This window comes from Ceratina calcarata, unplaced genomic scaffold, assembly GCF_001652005.2.
Source record: "Ceratina calcarata isolate Rehan_Ccalc_2016 unplaced genomic scaffold, ASM165200v1 scaffold329.2, whole genome shotgun sequence".
Taxonomy (NCBI): Eukaryota; Metazoa; Arthropoda; class Insecta; order Hymenoptera; family Apidae; genus Ceratina; species Ceratina calcarata.
The window spans coordinates 1440524-1459982 of NW_017155624.1; the positions used below are offsets into that span (position 1 = coordinate 1440524).

At 37.6% G+C, this 19459-nt stretch overlaps 2 protein-coding genes and 1 long non-coding RNA gene across 5 annotated transcripts in view; 2 read left to right on the plus strand and 1 right to left on the minus strand.

The window, feature by feature from the left end:
* Nucleotides 1-188: 188 nt before the first annotated feature.
* On the minus strand, nt 189-1142 carry Uxt (Uxt prefoldin-like subunit). The gene is made up of 2 exons (XM_018024394.2): nt 892-1142; nt 189-743 (listed from the first exon to the last, which is right to left on the minus strand). Exon 2 carries the CDS (start codon nt 730-732, stop codon nt 295-297), a length of 438 nt encoding a protein of 145 aa, XP_017879883.1. The 5' UTR covers nt 733-743; nt 892-1142; the 3' UTR covers nt 189-294.
* On the plus strand, nt 684-1467 carry LOC113464306 (uncharacterized). 2 transcript variants are annotated; one of them, XR_003389139.1, is made up of 2 exons: nt 684-775; nt 1122-1467. It is a non-coding gene; the product is annotated as an uncharacterized LOC113464306 (long non-coding RNA). The 2 variants fall into 2 exon arrangements; XR_003389138.1 differs by having other exon boundaries at nt 747-821.
* Nucleotides 1468-8192: 6725 nt separating this feature from the next.
* dsx (transcription factor doublesex) overlaps nt 8193-19459 on the plus strand; it is a 57762-nt gene continuing 46495 nt past the window's right edge. The window contains exons 1-4 of one of the 2 annotated variants that reach the window (XM_018024374.2): nt 8194-8907; nt 12156-12659; nt 13096-13198; nt 18791-18859. In XM_018024374.2, coding sequence (XP_017879863.1) covers nt 12372-12659; nt 13096-13198; nt 18791-18859 — 460 coding nt within the window. In that variant the 5' untranslated portion in view covers nt 8194-8907; nt 12156-12371. Of the gene's footprint in view, nt 8908-12155; nt 12660-13095; nt 13199-18790; nt 18860-19459 lie in introns of both variants that reach the window. The other variant, XM_018024375.2, reaches the window with a different exon arrangement.

A 19459-nucleotide genomic window follows, 5' to 3' on the forward strand; every position in this document is an offset into this window, starting at 1 on the left:
TACGCTTAACGAGGAAACAAAAGCGAGATATTTGGGGTAGGAAATTAATGAGGTATGTACATGTACAGCGTATGATTTGCATTGAATTAAAGCATGCGAGTGCATCACGCAAAGAAACCCAGTTAGATCGATTAGCGTTAACGATTTTGGAAGTGAAGAGCACAAGGAAATGTGTAAGTAGTTATTTGTTTCATGTGATCTATTATTTATTTATATATATCTAATATGTACAAGTGTTTAATACAGAAATATGTACAGATAAAGTTGTGTGCAAAGTTATGAAAAATTTGGCAATCAATCTTTGTCGAATCCTTCCAGTTCCCTGATGCCTAGGAGGATCAGCTTGATGTGAGCGTTTGTCCTTGCTATCTCCTTGCGAAGATTTGCAATCTGCTTTTCCAATAGTTTGATTCTAACATTGATAACAGCTAAGGCATCGTTCAGGGAAAATTCAACGTAATGACCCAAGCCAACGTCCAGCAGAATGGTAGAGGCATCAGGAACTTGTGCTTCGATAAAGAAATTCTGTCCAATATCTACTTGTGTTTTAAATCCACTCTTATCAAGGCCATTACTTTCAAGAGTGTTTATCATAGTCTTTAACTGGAGGAACTCTGCAACATCTGCATTCTTCGAATCCAGTTTCTGCTCTAACTGGGCCAGATCTTCTTTCAACACATCATTGATAAACGTTTCGAACTTGATTATCTTTTGTTGAATATCAGGATTCATAATCGAGCAGCCTGGATAACATAAAAATGTCATCGTGTCACAGGTATCGTAAAATAGCAGCAGTGGAATTAGTGAAAATTCAAAGCATCGTAAGTTATCACAATTGTGCAGCACATCGTCATGCATAAAATACGTGATTTATTATCAAATCATACTTACGAGAAATGTGTTCGCTGCACGGTGTTTACGATCAATTAATCTTACTCAGAAATAAATAGCAACAATCGTTGAGGTTAAGTCATAAGCTTGATCATAAGCATTTAATTTAACACATTTCTAACGGATGATAACGTGACATTATAAAGCATTATGTACGCGAACATCTATTATCACACATAAATTTAGTATCTTCTATTCTATCTGTTACTTTCTTGTTTACTTCGTTACAGTACATATGCATTAACGACATGAAACAAGCCACAAAACTCCAGGAGCTGCGCGTTCGACTTCAAAGATTCTGTTCTGACCAACTTCACGTCTCTATTTAAAAATGGAAGAGGAGCACCGCGTGCGTAATCGGAATTGCGATGCAATAAAACCAAATATAATAACTTTACGAGATTACGAGACCGTAATTGCCACGATCTTATAGCTGATTGGACATTCGTCCGTGAATGTCCCATCCGTAGACAAGTGAACAAGACTTATCCGATTACTTTATGTATAAAATGTACGTACAAGATTATGTAGAAGATTCTTTCAAGTAGTCTGGAATAAAAATAGGAAATACGACGATTTTTATAGTATTCTTTAGAATAGAAGCATTTCTTATTACACAATTAAATAATAAATATTACTAGAGAGACACGTTCGATGGCTAATGCCAATGTGTCAAACTTTCACCTGATGGAAACCACTGAGATTACTGAGTACGAGTAGCTCCGGCAATGGATATGAAAGATTTCTAAAAGGATTCTTGTCTATGTGAAAGGAAAAAAAATAAAGTACTCGATGAATTTATTATTATGCTATACTCACGAAAGTGCGAATGCAGAGTGTTGCTCAGTTTTCTGAATGAATCCATGCGCGTTTCTAATACAATTAGGTAAAATTTCTTAATACTCTAATTTTTAAATAATATAATATATAATATAATCGGGAAATTTGCAAATGAAACAGCCGCGCGTCGTGTCATGTAATTTGGCAGGAATTTATGAGTCAATCGATTTTCATGCATCAATGAACAGTACCTTGACTATGTGACCGATTATTATTCCAGTCACGCCCAGACGATTGCCCGTAACTAACAGTTTAAAAAATGATGTATGTACTAAAATGAAGAAAACAGAGACAAAAACTTATTCATTTGCATATTCGATTTACAATGGCCATTCAGATAGCTAAAACGGCATGCTGCATACTGTTTTACCGAAAGACAACCCGATTCGCAACGGAGCAAGACGCGAGAAAGGGAAGCGAAAACTAATGAACAGCTGCGTGACGTCTTTATTACAGTAAATAAGCGGGCTCTCACGGGGGCAGTCAGGAATATTAGTGAACCAGTTAAATATTACATGTCCCAACATTTATTTAGTGTCTCAGCGGGATGAATTATCACGTATCATTAAGACCTGTTAATATTCGCCACTCCCCGTAATTGTATCGTACATTATTTTTGCGGTTCATTCACATACCAGTAGGATGGACAGTGTCGGTTCAGGGATGAAATAGATTTTATGCATCCTTCGAGCATTCCTTCAATAACATTCTAATTTTCTACAAAATTACTTTCATTTTCCTGTCGAACGAAACAAGGAGATATGGCAATGCCCCTTTATGGAAAAAAAGTGCTATCGGCTTACCGGTTTCCGCTTAATTAGAAACCGATTATATCAATAAAATTGATGTACCATATTAGTGGTTTTACACTCTTTTGGTATAATATCTTCTCTCCAGTGAATTCGTCCTTCAACCTGGTTATTGACGTAATTTCTGCTATTTATACTTTGGAATTTATAATTAAGTTGATCGACGCTGGCTCGTATTCAAGTAACTAAAAGGGTTCATTCTGCAAAAAGTAACCGATGAGTATTGCCAATTTGCGCATAAACGGATCGAAACACAATTTTACGTCTGTACAGGAATTTAGATCCAGATTAATTCATAAAACGAACAATGATCGATACCATTGTTATAAAATTATTTCAAAGGCATGCCATTCGCTTAACGTAGAATTCAGCTTTTTCATTTAGTCGATCTCCATTCTTGGTACAGTCTTTCATTCTTATTTTTGCAATTGCGTACATGCTGGAGTTAAGGTTCACCGCGAAATGTGCAGCGCTTATTTCAGAAGAAAACAGCAATCTCATCTTTGCACGAGGGAGATCTAGTCTGAAATGCGTTGATCATCCTCGTTAATTGCTTCATGAATTAGTACACTTTAAAGTGATTGGACTGGTTTTTAAGACAGGACGCAAAACCAGCTGTTTTTACACTCTGATAAATGAAGTATTATCTCAGAAAGCACTTACTTGCACTTTTTTTCTTTTTCGCGTCGGGTCAAAAAGGTCAATTAAGAGATCTTAAACGAATGAACAATATTAAAAAACCTGTTGCAAGTAAGATCCGTATTAGTATTGACAAAGCTAAACATGGAATTGTGCTGTAATCTATCCACGCTAATTCATTAGACTTTTGCTCGGATTTCCATTAATTTATAGTCCGTCGAAGATCGTCGCGTTTTATTTTTTCTTTAACCATCGACGAGTGTAAAACGAATGCACGTCACAGGAGAGTTTGTTCCTTGGGAAATACAGCTAATTGAACGAAATACAGTTTTCGTTCGATGCGTATTAATAAAATATTAGAAATCACTTTCTTCTTGTAATTTAAAGCAGTCACTTGGGTTTTTCCAAATACTACTATTGATTTTACGTGTGTACATGATTAGTATTCATCATATGCGTATCTCGTACGAAAAAGATCTATGAATGACGACGCAAATATTTACTGTCAGTTAGGTATTTATCGGCGTTCATTGTCCGCAACGTACTGTACGTTCATGTCAGTAAAACAGCCTGTGACGCATATCTAAAGGTGCATTCGACGGTTAGAACGGATTTAATAGTGTTATGTCGAAAACACGTTGTTCCGCATTTCGCTGGTCTTAACAGTCTTGAAAGGTGACCGAAGATGACGAACGGCAGATAAAACAAGTCAGCTGAAGTCAACAAGCCCCGACCCACCGGTGTCTCTGCATTTTTACGTCGGACCCGAATTATCCATCCCCATCACCCGTCGGAATTCTTGTTTTTTCACGAACTCGCCCGGCCGTTCATGTTGCACGGAATGCGCTGCGCCATCATTAAAGGCACAAAAAGTATTTTAACTCCAGCTCGCCAGCAATTGTATCCTCTCCTCTCGACTTTCGATACTATAAATTCACGATGCAAGATTCGTTTCAAAGCATCGACTGTTAGAAGGCCAAGTGTTCTACACGTGCTCGACACAGTTAGAAAAATCAACGATCTTTTAATTTTCTAATCCCTTGAAACAGTGTTTATAATTAGCGAAGAACAATTAGGCAGTAACTTTAGCCGAAGAATTTCAAGAACGCCTAAAATGTCGTCTCCACCGCAAGGGTAATAGTTGTCGCGGTACAATCAGTAAATTCAGCCGCAGTTAAAGTACCACCGTGATATCGCGTGTGCACGCGTATCTGTTGTTGACTATCGCTAGGTGAATCCACTCCGGAACGTTTTACGATCGTCCTTCTACCCGAATCTCCGACATCCACCTATTGCTCATCTAAACCCCATGACCATTAGTGGAACTCTGCTGTTACCTCTGGTTGACAGTAACAACTACTACTACTACTATTGCTTCTAAGCGAGTCAATCACGATCATTTAAATCTTCTTGAATCAAAAGTTTCGAAGTTATTAACTGTCGTACGATTTCTTACACTTTTTTAATACTCGCCGAGGCCGGGAGACTTGAACATCGTTCCACGGGAGACGCGTATAAAGGCATTAATTCTATGGGTTTAGGTAAGAGATAAGGCGGAGGATTTATACAGAAATCGGCTACGATATTTACCTGTTGTTGAACGACGTAAGATATTTATCTGTCTGTTGAACGGCATAAGGACATTGATCCACAAGTCCATAAACCGGGAGAAAGATACGTGTATAAAATATTTTATATCAGATTGAACGATTGGTGTAAGCACTTTGGTTATCTATAAAGCGGAGTCGCTAGCGTAAATACAAGACACCGTTTATGTAAAACGAAGGAAAGAGGGACATTAAATATAAGGCCCGAATGCGTACATACATATATCAAATCTTTTTTGCGCGCCGAGATTCGTTTTACGACTCTCGGCTTGTTTGCGACCACACGCACACGCATAGGCATAACTACTTTTATGGCGTTTTACGTCCACGTACGTGCATGCGCTTCCTTTCCATTATTTACTTTGCAATTTTAACGCAATCGTCTATGGTTGCGCGAATCGTGTCGTTAAAATACGTATCGCCTTTACCTCGATTGATCGGGGAACTGGGAGCGAAATTCGGAACAAGAGATTCGAGTTTGAAATACGATGGACGTCTTTTATTTTTATTGCTTACACGTTCGAATAACCGGGAAGCAGATGATTAATATGTCCGCGTATGAAGGTCCTATATTATACACCATTCTCTGTAGAAAAATAAATTCTGCTCCGAATAATTCAAGAGCAGTCATCCAACTGTAACGGGTACGTAAACCTGAACTTAATGCTGTAAATTACTGCCATAATCCCCTTTCTGATGTATACCACGATAGACTCACGTAATTAGTAATATTTCGAATACTCGTGCAATTAGACGTATTTTTAAGATAACTAAAGATATGTATATTTCCGATGTACGCACGGAATCTTAACTTTATTATTCCTGAAGCTGTTATTACTGTTCATAAAGAAATCTTGATTACAAATGTAACCAATTAAGGGATTATAAGGAAATGTTGATTACATGTAAAATAAGGAACTGTTGATTACATATGTAACCAATTTAACCAAAAAATCAGATTACAATTCATCATCATCATCATCATCGTCATCAGATCAGAAACAAACGCAATTGTAATCTGATTTTTTAAATTTTGTCTTATGAACGTAGAAAATCCTATTCAAACTTCATTTAAATCTGGAGTTACACACAATACATTATTCTATTTGTATGTAATCTACATATTTAATCAACATACCCTTATCATTGAAAATTAATCTGCCGGCGTAGAAATATCGACCCTGAGATTCATTCATGCCAAAGGTATATCATATTTTATTATAAACAAACAAACTCGATGATTAGTAAACGCAAGTGGTTCTTAGCAGGTGATAATTCAATGATTTTGATGATGATTGCAAAACGGTCAATCGGTTTTTAACACTTATCAACTATTCATGTCACCTTAACTTGCAACAGAAACTGGACTATTAATAACTCTGTTAAATTACTAAACGCGTATGAAGATTATTTATGTAATCACTATGCATACATAACAGTCATAAAATCAAAGCGATATTCAGCCACTAAACGTGCACGTGTAGAAAATGATAATTTATTTAAATACTGCAGTCAAATGATTAAGTACGTAGTTTTAATTAATTTGCACTTGTTTTTATAAAACATGCCTATTTCATAAACATAATAACATAATGAACCGGTAGAATAGCTTTTTTCTTGATTATTATGATACAATTTGTTTTTCGTAACAATAAAAAAATATATATGTATAATATTATTTAGCCCTTCACCAATAGATTAATCCTTATTCGTTTATTATATTAATTTACTTTTGTTTGTAAGAAAAATGTTGTTCTTGGATTATCTAGTTCCTTTATTAAACGTATCTATTACTTAGATTTCTTTCACTGTTTTATAGAAGTTCTTAAAAGGAGTTACAACTTGTAGCTATTTTTCTACAAATATTTGTACACACGAAGAACAAATTCAATGGAGAAAATAAGGAAGTCACAAATTGTGATGCTCACGACTTTAACTGCGAAATACAATGTTTATTCCAATATAATCAAGATCTAATATGGGCTGTAAATTTCATTTGTAATTGCCTAATCAAGTATCAATATGAAAAAGTATTGGATATTGGACAACAGTATTGTTACGATCAGGGATTCATAGATGCGACTTATGAACGGAGGATTCATAGATTGAATCGTAAAAGAATGTTCGTCTGCGAAGTCGCAAGCCACCACCATTCGTTCTGGCCACCACCACTTCCTCGACGAAAGCGACAGAGACAGAGAATAGAGAACGACAGAAAAGGAACGAGAGTGACCCCTCGCTCTCCTGAAAGCCGGGTGTCCCTCGTGTTTCCACCCCGTGACCAGTGATGATACCCCCTCCCGACCGCAGACGGCCGTGCATCTCCGTCAGCATGCCGCTGTACCAGCAAAGATGCCAGATTGAAGATGAAAGCCACCGAGAATCAGCCCCTCCACTTACGCACACCATTACACCGTATCCGTGCGCTCCGAGCTCGGCTCAACTCCGGCTCAGGAGAGAGAGAAGGTGAAACATCATCGCTCTTGCTCCTAATTCCTTGAAGTCTAAACGACGCGCAGCCGACTGACGATTGTTGGAACTTTCGATTCCCGTCTTTCTTCCCATTATAAGTTAATGTTATTAAAAAAAAATGGAAATTTTTCGTTGCGGAAAAACATATTTTATCACCTTCTGATCACATAAGACCATATGAGAAAATGAATTTTTTTTTATGTCTTATACAATTGTTAATCTTATACAATCATTCTTATATCAATCTTAAGAAAAAATAAATATCTACGGCAACCGTAATCTACTGCTCTGCTTCTTAGCAGAGCTACAATACAAATTGTCAGCTGACATAAATTGGTATCTGGTACCAAAGGTCTGCCCTTGGTACCAGGTCGCTGGGTTCACTCCCAAGGGTCCCCCTTGATACCAAGCCGATCCCAAAAATCGCCCCTTGGTACCAAACCAATGGGCACACTCTTAAGGCTGCCCCTTTGGTACCAGGCCACTCGGTCCATTCCCAGGGGTCTCCCCCTTGGTACTAGGCAGTATATATACAAGTAAAATTTTAATACATTCTGGACATCACTAATTCGATCAATTTAAATATCTACTGCATGTAAACGCAATCTATTGCTCTGCGTCTTAGCAAAGCTACAATACAAACTGTCAGCTGACATGAGAGATATTTAGATTGGTATCTGATTTTTCCGCAACGAAAAATTTTCATTTTTTTTCATGATATTAACTTATAAGTAATGCGCAGGAGACTTCAAACAGTCGTCAGTCGGCTTCGCGCCACTTGGACTTCAACGCATCAGGAGCAAGAGTGACGGACTGATGTTTCGTCTTCTCTCTCTACTGAGCCGAAGTTGAGCCGAGCTCGGAGCACACGGATACGATGTGATAGTGTGCGTAAGTGGAGGGGCTGATTCTCGGCGGCTCCCGTCCTCAATCTGGCATCTTCGGTTACCCGCACTTTAGTGAGTTACGAACCGCATGCAAGTGCACGTCGGTAGTGTGGTATCGGTGGATTCCGTTCACGTTTTTCCACGTTTCAGCGTCCAAATATATTCCTGGACGCCGTTGTCGTCTCCGTCTCGAATACCTCGTCACGATCCGTCACGTACAACCGCGTTTCCATTCGATCCACGGTTATTACGCTACCAGAGCCAAAGAAGGCCATTTCGTGCTGTTGCTTGCCTGCGCGTTTCGTTTCGTGACATTTATCCAAGCACCGTGTGCTGCCAGAAACGGGGGATTCTTTGAGAGTTTCAGAGAAAGGAGAACGATGCCTTTCTCGTGAGAGGCTTTCGCGGAGTATTCGAACATCGGGACGGGATCTCGCGTGTGGGTCCGTCCACGTTGTTACTGTTTACGAAAAAGGCGAAACGAGAGTTATCGCGAGAACGCGGGAAGTATGCGTGTTTTCCCGTAAGTACGTGAAAACCGCGCGATAACCACCTCTTCGTGATGAAACTGTGTAACGCGATTCAGCTAATAGTGTAACGTACTTAGTGATATATCGCGACAATAATTCCGGTTATAAGTTTCAATCATTGAATCGGTTAACTGTGCTCCGGCGACAGCTTGAAAGGGAACTGTGACAGTGCGACGAAACAAGATAAGGAACTTTCAATAAACTGACGAACGTTCTACTACAACATTATTAGGTGAGATTATAATATCGATTATCATTTATTCTTTATTCTTTTCCGTCTTCTTTCGCTCTTGATTATTGTCATTGATCAGCTGTGAATCGCGTTCTAAAATTGTAGTTTAGTTTGTGGTTCATTTATTTATGGACGCATATGGGACATTATTCGAGTAATAATTGAGTTGCATTTTGCAAGGGACTCGAAGCGGTTATTCCGTGCGTGTAATATATAGTTCATAAGTAACCATTATTTTTTCCCGATTTCATATCCAGCTAGTACTATGTTATTTTTATAAACGTTTGCATCGATTTTGAGCATACTCTATTCATGATGCATCTGTAGACATTGTAGACAAGGATATTAGCCTCGTGTTCATCCTTTGAAATATTAATTTCTTCATATCATAGATCGATTAAGGAAACAAATTCCAGTTTCTTTCCACTAAAAAGAATTCTACTTTTATTGAGAAAGGAAACTGAATATATGCGAGACACGTGTCGCACCTATACATACATATTAGTAAGAGGTGGTTAGATGCATGTCTTATCACGATGTAAGAAGCATATTTGAAGTGTTGAATACACGCACATGGATAGGAAAATGAATTGCATCGTACACAGCCATACACCTGCAGTTTGTCGCGACGTGTGTGCTTATGTTAATTTCGCTAACCGTCTTCCGGTAACAAACAGTTCATTGACACTCGACTTCACTATTTTTCTTCGATTCTGCAACCCATCGAGTCTCGTAAAACATTCTAATTTCTTATCTGCGACCCCAGTCATAGTGCAGTTTGAGTGGAGTAGAAGAGAAATGAAATTCAGGTTTGAAATATTACAAGGCATTAGAATCTTGTTTTGTATTCGATAGCTTTTTATGAAATGTGTGTGTATGAGTGAAAGATTTAAAGAATACCCTGTCATTTTTGCATTTTATATCATACAAAAAACTTGTCAAATTTCACGGAAAGAACAGGTAATAAAAAAGAGGCGATCGGTTGATTATACAATCGTGTCGGAACGTGAAAATTTGCCGAATTGGCCGCAAAGATCTTTCGGTAAAATTCAATCTTCACGGTGAAATGCCGCCGAAACGAACGAATTGCCGGTCGACGCAAGAGAAGAAAGTGAATCACGGATCGATGGGGGGGAGGTAAAGGGTGTTCGATTCGCGTTTGTTCGAGATTGCCTCGGCACGGTTTGATGTTCTGGAAAGAATCAACGGGAAGCAGAACATGATCGACAAGAAACGTGCATCGCGCCTTGGCTTTGCGCACAATTAGACGTGGTCACCCACTCAATTGATAGGATGCGATAAATCCGTGTTATACGATGCAATGTCACGAACGTGTGTTCATGATTTATGAGAACAAATTCAGATTTGGCAAAGGCTGAACGGAAACGATGTATTTTATAACATGAAACAAAGTATCATAATGTCATGTGCATAAGTCAAATTGTTGCCAAGCCATGAGAAACCTACTTGGCTTGGGCAAACTATAAACACTATGGTGGCTTTGATACACCGGGTAAATAAAATATATAATATAAATATATAAAATAAAATATATTGTTCACAGAGAGGCATTGTATATGTTCACCGTCTTACCTATCTAGTAAAGCATAATGATTAGAATGTAAATTTTTATACTAAGTCAAGTACTTAGATTTTTTCTATAAATTCATAAATGAATTCTAACATGCCTTTGAAAGTATATAAAACAACAGATTAATTTTTAATTATGTGGAAAACGTTAACATGAATAGCTAAGATTCTTTTGTCTTTCTGAATTAATCCTCGTAGATATTCACGGTTTTTAAAATTGAGGTAAATATGCATGCAGTATTTGAATTTTTATTTTTGAATATGCAAGTAGGCTTCGACTTTTTGTATACAAGATGCAAGTTGCTCATCGAATCCGTGTATCGTCGAAACCGTAATTAGCATGAGTTTCATTACTTTCTTTAATGCGCGATAGGATATCGTGTAACATTTCTTTCCACTATCGATAAGGATACGTAATTACAATAAACGTTATTAATAATCGAAGTATCTCGACCGAATGCAAATCGTCTTAAGGCCTGTGGACGAGGAGAGGATTAGTAGAGATCTTTCCTCGGCGGTCTGGATTAGTAGAATTTCCTTTCCTTGCGGTGACAATTTTATACCAGTTCTACATATTATTAAGATTGTAGAATTGCTATTCGATAAATTATAAAGTTCACAACTATTTTATTGGACAATTTACCTGTCCGATTCCTAAAGGAAAAGTATGATTCGAAGAATTCGATTAGAAAATTTATTTATCGAATACAACGGAAAGTAGTAAATTACTTTTCTAGGAACGATCGACAACTTTCTTGAGTGTAATACAAATATTGATTGTTGTTCTTAATCGTAGTTTTAAATTTGTACAAATGTTGAAGCACGATAAATGCGTCGATGCAATGTAAAACATAAAATTACGCGATATGAGTTGTCTAGAGTGTACATAATATTATAAAACTACGAGATATGAAATTATTAAGTAATTAACATTCGTTCTGTACAAATACATATTGCGTCCAGACATGAAATATATGTATGTACAGTTCGAATATATCTTCACAGTTTCGTGATAATCAGGTATTTTAATAAAAAAAACATTGTGAAATATTCCATTTATTGATAACTCGCCATCAGAGATAAGGTATTCAATTTATTTCCATTTATAATGTGTTGCTCCGAAGTGCAGTTGATTTAATCCATATACTGCAACTTTCTATCCACACGATAATTATATGTATGTACAAGAATTATCAGACGATAGATCGGCTGGAGGGGCTATATGTATGTATATTTGTATAAGAATACTTGTCTATCTGTCCTCACATCAAGGATGCAGGGCCTCTACGACCACTGTTTACTATCCAACAAGCTTCAGATTTCAAATGAAGATTCATACCACCTTATCTCTGCCTACATTGCGCTTAACACTTTGTATACCATTAATACTCACTTCATTTCCCACTATTCTCTAAATCATTGTCCACGGTTAATTCACGGAGTTCGTGATTCTTTAATCGAGTATCGCAATTGTAATACAATGTTTAACCTACTTGATACGTAAAAGCGAGTTCAAATCGACGGAAATAGAATATTGTTTCGACCCATCTATTACTTCATCTACTGTTCGAAATAAATAGCTATTATGTGAATTTTAAGTAAATGACTAAGTTAAAAGAACTGCTTTTAAATAGGTATTTCTTTATCTTATTTTGCAGAATTCCACTTCTGAAAAAAGAACAATGTCCGAACTCAACTCCGTGCAAATATAAAGACGACAGCTTATCAATGAGCCGTCTGCTACCAGGCGCATATTAAGAATCGTTTTTTTCCTGTGATACGCAGACTCTGGACACAGAGTCACAAACGGTTGAAAAACGGAGGGGTACAACAAAGTGGCCAGCTTGTCGGCCCAAGAGCCGGCGAGTGAGAAAATGTCCGACACTTCGGACGTTTCTAAGGACGGTATAGAGAATTGGAGCGTGGTGGGTTCCATGCGGTCAGACACGAATCAGCCCAAGAACAAGGTGAAAAATTGTGCGCGGTGCCGGAATCACGGGCTATATATACCCCTCAAGTCGCACAAGAGGTTCTGCAAGTATCGTAACTGCGTCTGCGATCAGTGTTTCGTTACATTCGCGCGGCAACGAGTTACGGCGGTTCAAATTGCGTTAAGGAGAGCGGTGGAGCAAGATGAAGTGAAAATTAAATTGAAGGGAGAGGTGAGTCACGTTTTAGATGGACATTTATCAAGAATCTGCATATTTCTAAGCATTCAACAAAATACAGAACAATTCCGTAGTTCGTTTTCTGTACGATGAATATTTATTGCTTGTTCAAAAAATTTGTAGATCGTAAAAATATCGAGAAACAGTGCAGGCGTTCGTAGAAATAAATTATTCATTCGGCGATTGCATATTAAGCTTGACCCCTCGCGATGTCGATTCGTAATCGCGGATAAGGTAATTACTCGAACACAATCACGCGAGATGATTACCCATTTCGTATCTCACCGCGTTCTTAACACGGCTACCCGTAATACGAGCCAAATTGCCGACATGTGTTTCCTATTTGCCTTGTATATATGCGATAAATTCATGTTAAATACGATGTTGTTATCTCCGTGGTCTCTGATCGTAATTGATCTCTCCCCAACAGGTCGATCCGCTGCCAGTCGGTTTGGAGTTTCCTTTTACCAAAAACTTGTCGGTATTCCCGGACGGTACGAACATCACCAGTCCTGCGTCACAGGCACAGAACAGTAAGTGACAATATTATTGTTTTCTTTCGTTTTATTTTTCACTACAGCAGTTTTGTAACACTAACATCGAGGTCGTTGACGAATAGTGCAATAATGTATATTTAGATATTTGCTTGATATGGTAAAACCGATACCTGTTAGATCGCCACGTTTGTTCATATTAATGTACAAAATTAATGACTGTTGCTGTTGTCCATAAATTGGTAGAGGTAAATAGTATTGTTTCTTATTGGAGAACCACAATATGTGTTAACTAAATCGTTGAAGCTATTGGGACAGGATACAAAAAATTATAGCATGCGAGATTCTGTAAAAACAGATATTTGAAAATGTCTAAAAAAATTAATATTTGATTGTTGATTTCAAATGAGTATTTCAAATCTTCTGAAGGTACGTAGTGTCAATGATTTATACGTTTCATGTACTGTGAAACCCAAGTTGCTATCAAATTTAAAGAACTCTTATTCATGCAATATTTGCGAAATCGTATCAATAATATGCTAAGTATACGGAGGGTCATCCTATTTATAGAAGTGTGTGCATTCACTCGTTTGCGTTGAATCGACGGATGGACATGTAATCTGTGTACGTGTGCACGTCGAAGACCGAGATTGCCTACCTGTTGCTCGTCTCCGTTTCCCGTCTTTTAGTCACCTCTTTGGTTCACATATGAAACCCGTATTTTCTAGCAGCATCATACTTCATTATTTCTAAACATAAGAATTTCTGATAAAACATAGTGAAGCGTATGGTATAAGAATAATTTTCGGAGGGTATTTCTTTTTAATTATAAATATAATGAACTTACATTAAGGTATTACGTACGTGTCAATTATTGGCATTAACGAGTTTTCGAATTGGGAAGGCAATTTATTGAGTACATTGTCGATTGCTCGTTCAATACGGTTCACGTAGCTTATGCAAATGACGCATTTCAAAATTTTAAACGCGAGTAAAATCACAGTAACCGTGTTAATTACACGTTACTCGATCGCTATGTACGAAGTAAATTTAACTGTTATGGAGCAGGTCTATGAGCAGAAGGAAAGCAGATTTAATTGACGATTTCTCGTGTATGTTAATCTCACGGCTACTGAGTTTTATGCGCGCTCAACGTGCTCCGTTAAAATTATGCAAGTGATGCGGGTTTCACAGGCCATATGCTTTACTCATATGGGCTGTTATTTCCCATTTTTCATCTTTCTGATTATACCATTTGGTAAAATGCGTCGATATCTCTTCATTTCTTTTATCGATGCGTTCTGAAGTATTGAAAAAAATAATAATCAAATTCTTAAGGAGTATTTATAAAATGTAAAATAGAACACTTTGTTACCGAGCCTGGACCCTGTTATTTTTTTACGACGGGAAACAAGCACAGGAAACAAAATGATTCTTATAAAGTAACTTGAACTGTCAGATAAGAGAACCTCCCTTGTAGAACGATTTTCAAACAATGACGGGTATTCAATGGTATTCATGAGAAGGCTATTATTTAGTCGCTCGGTCACATACGTCTCATTATACCGTTCGTAATTACTGTACAAAATATTTGAAGGAGTTCGATTAATGAGTAATCAGAGATTATTTATTCTTGGTGGGGACAATTCGTGCACTATGCTCCGATTCGACGAATCGAACGTTTGTTACTGTTTGCTTATAGCATTCTTACGATTACGACCGTCGCGTTATATTAAACGACGAAAGATATAAAACCTCTTCGAAGAGCGATGCGCCTGTACGCACATTTTCTCCGGCTGGAATCTCGGACAGTGAACGTTAACTGCATCTTACACGCAGAGAATTGTATTCAAAAGGACTGTTGTGCAACGATATTTGATGCACGTATTGTGTTGTATAAATTCCTCGAAATTTCATTACAGATCTTACATCTGCTATGTCTTGTACGATTCGTTTTATGCATACGTCGAACTATTATGAAGCGTTAATTCGCCACAGCGATAAGGAGGTCTAATCGTTCGCAATCGAGACCGTTTGGCGAGCTTCGGTCTGCGATCGGTGACTCCAATTTGAACAAAAGCCCTCGGAACAGTCATGCTGATACCCATATCCGAACGAACGTACTTATAACGTCGTCCGCAGCGATCCCAACGAAATTCAAGCCACTCTTTCACTTGACAACCCGACCGAATGTTAACCCTGGTTTTACGATCGTTCCCATTGGGCGGCGAGTCGTTCAAGCCGGCTAATATAATACGAACTTATAACTAAAGCCGAAGCCTGGGAGCTCGCTCTTGCTTTTACGATCTGGCTCGTTTTTAAAAGTTATCGTTATTTTGCTCGCTTTCGGGTGAAATAGTTTGTTCACGGACGTAAACGGTTCAAAGGAGGGTAAAGTCTGCGCGCGGGCCAACCACACGAAAGTCAATCCACGGGCGCGCCGACCTCTTTCCGATTCCCTCTTACCTAGTCTTCGGTACTCGGTGTTCCTTAACGATGTTTCCTTCGAGTAGCGCACGATGCGCATGATACGATGCTTAAATTTTTTACGAGTTGGAAACGACCGTGTTCATTCTCGCAGCTGGAGTATTTCCTTTCATTGTTGTGGTACGTGCGTTCTTCTGCTTCTGTCAAAGAATGATGATAGATCCTTCACGTGTGATACTTTTGTTACTCCCGTGTTCACGCTTCTTTTATAGATGCTAAACGAGAGGCTTTAACGATAAGGGTCCGTGATATCCTTAGCATGAATAATAAAAGAATACTTGAACAATTCCATGCATACATTTTTAAAGCTTTCCTCTGTCTCAACGCACGGTCGATATTGAACTTTTATATAACAATCGTCTGTTCTATCTAAAGTTCCATGCATTCAATTCTTTTTAACGATGTCCCCAATATTTTATCGCTCAATGTACTTTTGTGAATTAGTATCTCGACAACGAAATAAAAGAATCACAAGTGTTTATCTCAAACACTGTGAAACTAGATTAATAAAAGATTCACAGTGGTCCGCGATCGTTAATGATTTTCAAGGACCCTCCCGTTTTTTCATGATCCACTGGGTAGAATCCGGGCCGGTCCAAGGTTTACGATAGTCATTCATTTAAAGAGCTATAAAACCCTTTAATTGATTTACAACCAGGATGTTTCCACGGATCCGTAATGATAAAATTAACCGGGTACGGGGACTGTATCAACGTTCGGTAATGGAAAAGTAGTATGGTCAAACGATGGCCAGGAAAGTTTGGCGGAAGCAGAGCAACTGAGGGAATCGTAGCTTCAGTTTGCAAGGGGGTGATTATAGCGGGTATATGGGGTTATAAAGTTGCTCTTTACGAGCGTGCACTTCGAGGTATCGAGCAGACCCTTTTAATAACGCGTCTTTCGTTGTTATACTCGCGAAGGATGTTCTTGGCGAAAACATAATGCCACTTCATCCACGGTTTACGTTGCATACAGAGGACGTAACGCCTACCGTCGCGAGTTTATCCGATCCTTAATAATGCCTTCTTTTTCTTATCCTGTGTCTTTTAATAAATATATTTCTGTGTTTCTCTCATTTTGTGCGATGTTATATACAATTATTTCTTGATTAGCTACAAGATTTACCTACGAAGTAAAAGTGTTCACGAGATTTATTAGTATATTATTGTATTTAGATGTATTTTAATTTTAATACTCCCTTACGTTCTTGTCGCATTTATTCGGTGAGTCGAAGAAGTGAAAGTTTTGAACATAGACATCAATTTCATTGGTGATCGACAGGATACGCACAATAGAATAAAAAACGAGATTCAGATCGAGTCATAATTTGTGTTTAATCGTGATCCCGCTGTATGTATAATAGCGATAATTTATCTGATGGCAACTAGGAGCTACGCGCGTGCAGAAGCGTTTGGCGCGGATAGAAGAAATTTAGATATGATGGGATGATATATATGATGATGAATATAGATATGAAAATTAGATAGATGGGAAAAAGTGATCGTGTACGTAGGACATTCGCGGGTTTATTCTATCAATAAAACGGATACATGATTTTTAAATATACATCAGGAATACGTTCTCATAATTAACTGAAAATGGAGAAGATATTAAATCAGAATCATTTTCTATTGTTAAAATATCGCGAAATTGGTTTGTAAATTTATCGTCACGAGGTACGGTCGGGTAGTGTTCGTAAGTATTATTAGTACCTACTGATCCTAATTTAGGAAAGTAGACTGTATTTCCGGATTCTAAATCTTTTTCCCAAAGATCTAATTTCATCTTAAAAGCACTTATGGCATCAAATAAATCGATTACTATTTTTCTTTTTGCCTTGTAGCCTGACATTTAATGTGTTCAAGTGGTCAATGAGATCCGAAAAGAACGTCAAATCGTTTAGCCAATAATTGTCTTCTAATTGAGGAATCGGTTTCCCTGCTGTTTGCATGAAAATTTTGTATTGCCCCGCGGGCTGTGCTATGCTGAGCAGCTCTGAATTTACCCGGTGGTCTAGAGAGAAATATTAATACTTCAAATAGCATGCACGAACTTGAGATAACACCAGCGATAACTGCACAGATTTAGTGCCTTTTTAATTTCTTTCTCCTTCGTGTCCACATAATTTCCACCATTGCATACGACTGCTATAGCGCGATTCCGCTGATCGTATACCGCGTTAATACGATGCATTTCAAAGATTATATTGCACAATGTAATAGTCATAGGCCACCGGTGTTACTTGTTTTATATTGACATGTTCGAATCGTTCACTGATTAACAGTAATTAAATAAAATATAAAAATGCAATTTGGCTTAGCTTCATCGTTCCATCTATCAATTTTATTTAATAATTAGGTTAATCCTTTCGTATTTTCATGTTGTGATCATAATATCTTAATAGGTTAACGATCTCTTTAGTGTGCCTAAGCATCCAGTGTTATTTAGTACGTGTTTGAACGATTATCGTTCTGGGAACACGATAATCGAAACCGAGGTTTTGTGGTTGCCCAGATTTTCTTCCCCTGTAAAACCGAACTTTCGAAGTTTTTACGACTTCGGTTTAGACCTTTGCTCATAATTGTGACCTTCTCGGGATCCTACTCGTAAATCTTTGCCTCGACTCTCTTTCTTCTTTTTCGTTAACGGCGATCGATGACGTCGGCATTGACAGGTAGTGTGGTCCACTTACAAAATCTCATCCGTCGCCCTTTCATAGACCCTTCTCATGGTGGACTAAACGTTCCTGGGGTTATCTCTCTTGTTACAAAGAGCTGGTTTGCGTCGCACAGTGTTTCCGAGGGTCGCGTGGCGTAGCAGGGTGGCGTTTACGACTCTCTTGTATTACCGTTCTAGTACGGGTAGCGTCTAAGGGTAGGTCAGGACGTTGAAGTATGTTTCAAGCATCTCAATTGCCATGTTTTACTTGAGAAAGTCGATAATCGATTTCACCAGACTTCCTTTTGGACGAATTTTGATTTAGACTACTTGAAGTTCACAAAACTGTATAACTGAAAAGTTGTTACATGTCTTCAAACATATTTTATTTTTAATTATACTTACGTGTTTATGTATTTTTTATTTTAATACATATTTTTCAAGGACAATTATTAACATTATGCTTCTTATATTGTAATATTTTAGATGTGAGGGTCACAAGACGTGGTAGACGTGGTAGACGTGCCATTGAACGTACACGAAAGACTGCTGATGGTACGTTGATCATTTCTCTAATATACAGTATAACAATTTACTATTACATGATCTTTTTTTTGTCAACTTCTAATGACAAAAGTTAAGATCATCGGATCATGAATTGAAAAATTGTCGATCTTTGAAGTCTGTTGACGTCGTGAAAAGAAATCGTGCAATAATCCTTATTTTACATTGTAATTGGATTTTCTTTTACATTAGTGAAGAAAGTTCAAGATGATTTTTATTCATTATAAAGTCAAGCAAGTCTAGGAGTTCTCATTTTTTTTTTTGCAAAACTGCAGGGAGACACAAATTAATGAACATTGATTTATTACAGCGTCTCGAAGATCGACAACTTTTATTTAAAATTCTATGATCCTTCAATTTCATAGAAGAATGTATTTATTTTTATCGTTGGCATGCACATTTGCCTAAACTATGAGTAACTAATAAGTAGAGCTAGAAAATCGTTTATGTTAGTCATAAGACTCTACTCTGTAGCTATTTACTTGCAAGACAGTTCTCAATAGCTCTACTGAAATTGTTTAATTTTGGCGATATTCACTGAAAAAAATTTAGATTATTCTGATTAGTTTTTTATAAGACTATAAGAATTCG